This window comes from Xenopus laevis, chromosome 7L (assembly GCF_017654675.1).
Source record: "Xenopus laevis strain J_2021 chromosome 7L, Xenopus_laevis_v10.1, whole genome shotgun sequence".
Taxonomy (NCBI): Eukaryota; Metazoa; Chordata; class Amphibia; order Anura; family Pipidae; genus Xenopus; species Xenopus laevis.
In genome coordinates, this window is record NC_054383.1 from 113,407,606 (window position 1) to 113,413,728 (window position 6,123).

The window sequence follows — 6,123 nt, forward strand, 5'->3', positions numbered from 1 at the left end:
ATCATCATAGGTAAAATATATCAATCACATAATAGCACAAAGTGTAGTCGTAGTCAAAGGTCGAAGTAGCCCATTCGATGGCCGAAGAATCCAAAAAAATCATTCGAAATTCGAAGTTTTTCTTATTCTATTCCTTCACTCGAGCTAAGTAAATGGGCCCCCTAATCTAATTTTAAAACAATTGAAAAACTTTACTAAGTATATACTGACCACCATGTTTTAGTAGTTCTCCAATGTTGTAAAATGTTGCAAATGAATTGGTCAGATAGGTAAGCTGGACTGGGGAGCTACTGGGGCATATTTGGAGGCACAGATCTTCCCTGCTAAAGAGATGTGGTTGCCTTGGGCTCATATAGAACCACAAAACATAATGTGCAGCATTTTTTTTTCATTTTAGTTCTTCTTTAGGGATTGTTCACCTTTGAGTTAACTTTTAGTATGATGTAGATGGTGATATTCTGAGACAATTTGCACTTGTTTTAATTTTTTTATTATTTGTGGTGTTTATTTGGCATTTTTTTCAGCAGCTCTCCAGTTTGCAATTTCAGCAATCAGGTTGTAAGGGTCCAAATTACCCTAGCAACCATGCACTGTTTTGAATAAGAGACTGGAATATGAATAGGAGAGGAGAGAGCCTTACAGAGCATTTGTTTTTAGATTGTGACAGTGACCCCCATTTGAAAGCTGGAAAGAGTCAGCAGAAGAAGGCAAATAATTCAAAAACTATAAAAAATAAACAATGAAGGCCAATTGAAAACTTGCTTAGAATTGGCTATTCTATAACAAACTAAAAGTTAACGTAAAGGTGAACCACCCCTTTAAATAATGTTGCAGACACAGGATATATGTACACAGACAATTAGAGAATATAACAAACACATTTGATTTTAATATATTTTGGTATATGTACAACATTTGTTCCAATTTGTTTCACTGTTTATTTCATTGTTTATTTCCTTTACATTCTATGAAATTTACTTTGGGTCAAATGCCTGGCTGTGTTAGGACAACATGATTTGTTAGCCAATAGCAGGGTCAGACTGGGCTGGCAGGACACCAGGAAACAACCCAGTGGTGCCCGGCCCTCTTGGCCCAGACCTGGTCCCCCGATTGGCTGCACTGCTGTGTTTGTGCATGCGCGTGTCGTGTCAGCATTTGCACAAGTGTTTGTGCAGGGCTGGATTTACAAAGTGGGCACCCCTAGGCCCACTACCAGTCGTCACCCCTGTCCCTTCTAGGGGGACAGGAGCAATGGGGATTGGCGCACAGGAAATGTATTAAATTATTGTATCTCCAGCACATCCCCAGTGTTTTTGAACAAATGTGGGTGTGGTTGGGCAGCATGCCGCCCCCCTAAAATCCTGCCGCCCTAGGCCCGGGCCTAGGTGGCCTTTCCACAAATCCGGGCCTGTGTTTGTGTATGCATGAGGCTCAACACCGGCTCAATGCAGGGGATGGAGTTTGTGGTCGAGAAAGTCAGGAGGGGGCCCTGTGACTGTGAGGAGGGCCCTTTGGGTTGCAGCCTCGGTGGGCCCCAATGCTCCAGTCCAACCCTGGCCAATAATACTTAGTGGCTAAAAAAGTAGCGTCTGTACTTACTGTAAACTGAGAGATAAATCATTTCTGTTTGTGTTGCTCCACTTGATGGGATTACAGAGAGTGTATATTCCCCCGTATCAGCGGGAGTGAGATTGTCCAGCTGGAGAGCTGCGTTCTCATACAGGTGGCATCTGCCTTCGTAGGCACCATAATAAAAGGGGATACCGTTCGGCTGCGCAGTCGCAATAAAATCATTATTAAACTTCCACTGTATCGACCTCTGTGCAGGCAGAGTCAGAGTCACTGGAAGAGTCACAGATTTGCCCACAGTGCCCGATACATTCCTTGAGCAAGAGACAGACCCTGTCAGAGAGGAAAACAAAGCATCAGTGGATGAATATTTCATTTTATGGCCCTGACACGTCACGCTGTAAACCTCTGTTCCTCTCCTACCTTCAGATATATCATTACACTGTGTCGGTGGCTCCAGTGGCCCCTAGCTAGGGCTGCCAGGAACAACATTATCCAAAAGGGCAGTTACTGTCCTGATCCCATTGGTACGGTGTCTTTGTTTGAACTTCCCCCTCTGTTTCCCTATAACTCCCTTACCTGAGGCTGCCATGAACAACAGGATCCAGGGGTGCAGGTAACTACTGAGTCCCATTAATGTGGTGTTGCAGTTGGAGCTTTGTGTATGATCTGCCTCCGACTCTCACACTGTACTTTCCCCTTTACCTGATTATAAGGAAGTAACACAGAACTGATAGCAACACCACTGTCTCATTAATCCTCTAAGTGCCAGTAAAATTGCACATTTCATTTGCAGTTAGTGCCAGATGCTTGATAAATGATTTATACTCCCTTATTTCATGTGAATTTAATCAGGGGGACTAGTTTACATTGGAAAACTATACTATATAATTTTTTTCCAGGATAGCCTGATCTTTTCTTCAGAAGAATGAATAAAGGAGATTATGGATTTAGATAAGAGAGAGAGAAAAAAGTCACACAGAGAAAGTCACACTGAACAGAATGTAACGTAGAGATACATTTTTTGTCATATCCTAATTTGAAAGCATTGTTAAAGAGATTGTTCACCTTCCAACACTTTCATAATTTCTGTTTTTTTCATACTGTTCACCAGAAATAAAGACTTTTCTCAATGACATTCTATTTTCTATTTGTGTATTTTCTAATATTGAAGCTTAGTGGGGTATTTACTAAAACTCGAATTTATACCATGTTTTTATTGAAACCAAGTTGACCTAACTCCCATTAATTTAACTAATTTATCAAGTAATCAGCTAGAAAAAGTCTCAACAATTTGAATTGTACGACTATTTTGAATTAGACGACATCACTCAATTTTTTCGAGTTGTCACAGGAACCACCTGACTTTTTCAGATTATCGTACAAAACCCAGAGCAGACCTCTTCACATTGTAAAATTGACATCTGCTATTGACTTTGACATTACTTCGACAGGTTTTAGATATAGTATTTTTGGATTCGGATTGTTAGCAGCTTCGGTGTATAATAAATCTTGAAAAATTCTAGTTGTTTTTTTTCCTCTAAAAATTCTCTAAAAATAATAGGCCTGTTAATTAAAAATTTTCATCTATTTATGTCTTTCCGAAGCAGTTTAGGGTGTGTGTGTGTGTGGGGGGGGGGTGTCACCAATTCTGTAACTGTTCTAAATGATACATTAATTGACACATTTCTTATCTTTGGTCCTACGGAGCAGAATCCCTGGGTTACATTACAGGCAGCTGTTAGAATTGATACAATCGTTGTTAATAATCCACAGATGCTGCTGAGAAATGTATGAACTAAATGTTGCAAAATTGTAACAGTTTAGAGTCTGCACCTGAATTACTGAGCTGCCAGACCCAAACACCAGAGACACGAACATTACACTTTAAATTTAGATTTTGGAAAAACAGTAAAAAAATAAAAAATGGAAAGTAATTGATAAAGGTCTTCAGTACTTATATCAGGCTATTCTTTTTGAGATGTTTTTTTCTGCTAAATAAATTACTTTCTAACTGCATCAAGTACTGCAGTGAAGTCTGGTTTGTGACAACCTACTAATACATATAAGTATATTGATTTCCTCCCTAAGCTCAAGGTCTTGGGATTGAGCACCTAGACCCCCCATCACTATTGGTAAGTTAACCCTGTTTCCTACTATGCCCAACACTGGATGGCTCTCCAAAAATGATTTCGTTTTTATATCAGTGTATATCAGGCAGTGTTGGATGTGTGTGTTTCCACATACCAAGTACTCACTACCTCACTATTACATGTGCCATTGCTAGGCAACACATCATTAGTTACTCGGAATGTTCAACCATTTTTCATTAAAGGGCCTGTTCACATTTTGAGACAATTTGCAATTTTTTATTATTTGTGGTTTTGTAGTTATTTATATTTTTATTCAGCAGCTCTCCAGTTTTCAGTTTCAGCAATCTGGTTGCTAGGGTCCAAATTACTCTAGCAACCATGCATTGATCTGAATAAGAGACTGGGATATGAAAAGGAGAGGCCTGAAAAGAAAGATGAGTAATAATAAGTAGCAATAACAATACATTTGTAGCCTTACAGAGCATTTGTTTTTTAGATCTGAAAGAGTCAGAAAAAATAATAAATAAATAAAAAAACCTATAACAAATAAATAATGAGGACCAATTGAAAAGTTGTTTAGAATTGACCATTCTATAACATCCTAAAAGTTAACTTAAAAGTGAACTACCCCTTTAAAGACAGCTGTTAGAATAGATACAATAGTTGCTAATACTCCAGAGATGCTGCTGATGAATATATCAACTAAATGTTGCAAAATTGTAACAGTTTAGAATCTGCGCCTGAATTACTTGAGCTGCCAGACACAAACACCAGAGACACGAACATTCAACTTTATACTTAGATTTTGGAAAAATTAAAAAAAAAATAAGGAAATGGAAAGCAATTGAAAAAAGTCTTTATATCTGGTCAACAATCTGAGAACAAATGAACTGGAAAAAAAAGTGTGAACAACCCCTTAAAGTGACAAATATTGGTTCCCAAACTATTTTTCATAGAGTGACACAGGACTTATATCAGGCAGTGTGGATGTGTGCATCCCTGCACACCAAGGGGCATATTATACCAACCAATCACCAATTAGATGGTTTAGTAAGCAGGGCCGGTCTTACAAACTGCGGGGCCCAATTGGAAGCATTTTGGAGGGGCCCCTATACAGAATTATGCTGTCTGAAAAAGGGTTTTGGGGCTGAGAGGGTAAATAGTGCCTCTGTAACATGTTTTTGGGCTATTTACACCAACGGGGTTAACAACCAGCTAGAGCTGCTACTAGAGCATGGGTTACACTGGACTCTATCACTTAAGGCAGGGCCTTCACAAAGTGGAAGAAATGAAGGTGCGGTGTAGTGCAACTAAAACTCCCACAGGCTACTGTGCTTTAACCCATAATGAAATGGGTGCCAGGAGGTTCTTGCAAATCAAACAGAACAAAATAACTTTATCCACAGGTTACTTACATCAGTACAGGGGCATTTGCAGAATATATAAGCACACAGCTCAGACAGTATATCAGAAGTAGATGCAGGTGCATTCCCTGAGGATGTAGTCAAGGCAGTACAACTACCTTCTAGGCAGAAATACCTCACATGTGGTCTGGATCTCACCCAGTGGAGTGGTCAGGGAGGAGAACCTAAAGCCTGACACCCTATCAACTGTAGTCCCTTCACTGTAGGCAAATCTTACAGCCTGGGAAGTTACTCCCTGATACAGATCCTTGATGGAGCACAAAGCTGTTCTTTCTCTCTTCCCTCACTTTCTCGCTCTCCTAGAGAGTCTATAACAATTATGTTCCTGCCTCTCACTAGCCTCATTCACAGGGTCCCTGCTCCCCGACTGAAACACTAGAGGTTCAGGTCCTTCTAGGGCAAACTGGCTTTACTGGGCCTTGGTTTACCCAGGCTCAATGAAGACATCCAGATGGGTCAGACACCAAGAGCCAAAGAGGATGATCCACCCTTCACAATCATTATAGCAAAGTCTGACAGGATGTGGTCACAGCACCTCCTGGCCAATAGCATAACTACCCAAGTTATAGATAGCTACATGGGCATCTGCCCAGCAACTAGGGAGATCAAGAAGTGTAGGGATTTAAAGCAATAGAAGCACATTAACCCTACACCTGTTTTACCCTTTCTCCAAGTAACTGCTGCCAAATGGAGTTGGGAGTGGGCTGGGCAGGTGGGAGAAAGTGTCACCTAATTTTTTTTAGGCGTGTGCAAAAACATTTTTTATGGAATTCAACTGCATACTCACAGCAAACACAGAATGCATTCTTTAGAGAAAGACCCTCCGACCTGCTGTATGGTAAATAGTATAGGGAATTGCCAATCCTGGCATGGATTTATAGTATCTCACTGTACAGGCTATGAGCAAACTTAGGGGGCTGTTCCTGCTGAATTGTGATTAGTAAAGCAACAGGTCTCGGTGCAAACAACTACCGTAAATAGTTGGGCTCCCTAAAACTCCCATGGCAATATGTAATAGTCAAAGGTCACGGGTTTTT

At 40.3% G+C, this 6,123-nt stretch overlaps 1 protein-coding gene across 1 annotated transcript in view; it reads right to left on the reverse strand.

The window, feature by feature from the left end:
- Window positions 1-2,243, reverse strand: part of LOC121395500 (SLAM family member 8-like) — a 28,853-nt gene extending 26,610 nt beyond the window's left edge. The window contains exons 1-2 of the mRNA XM_041569070.1: window positions 2,149-2,243; window positions 1,600-1,902 (exon numbers count right to left, since the gene is read on the reverse strand). Of these exons, the coding sequence (XP_041425004.1) occupies window positions 1,600-1,902; window positions 2,149-2,203 (358 nt within the window). The 5' untranslated portion in view covers window positions 2,204-2,243. The remainder of the gene's footprint in view (window positions 1-1,599; window positions 1,903-2,148) is intronic.
- Window positions 2,244-6,123: the final 3,880 nt, after the last annotated feature.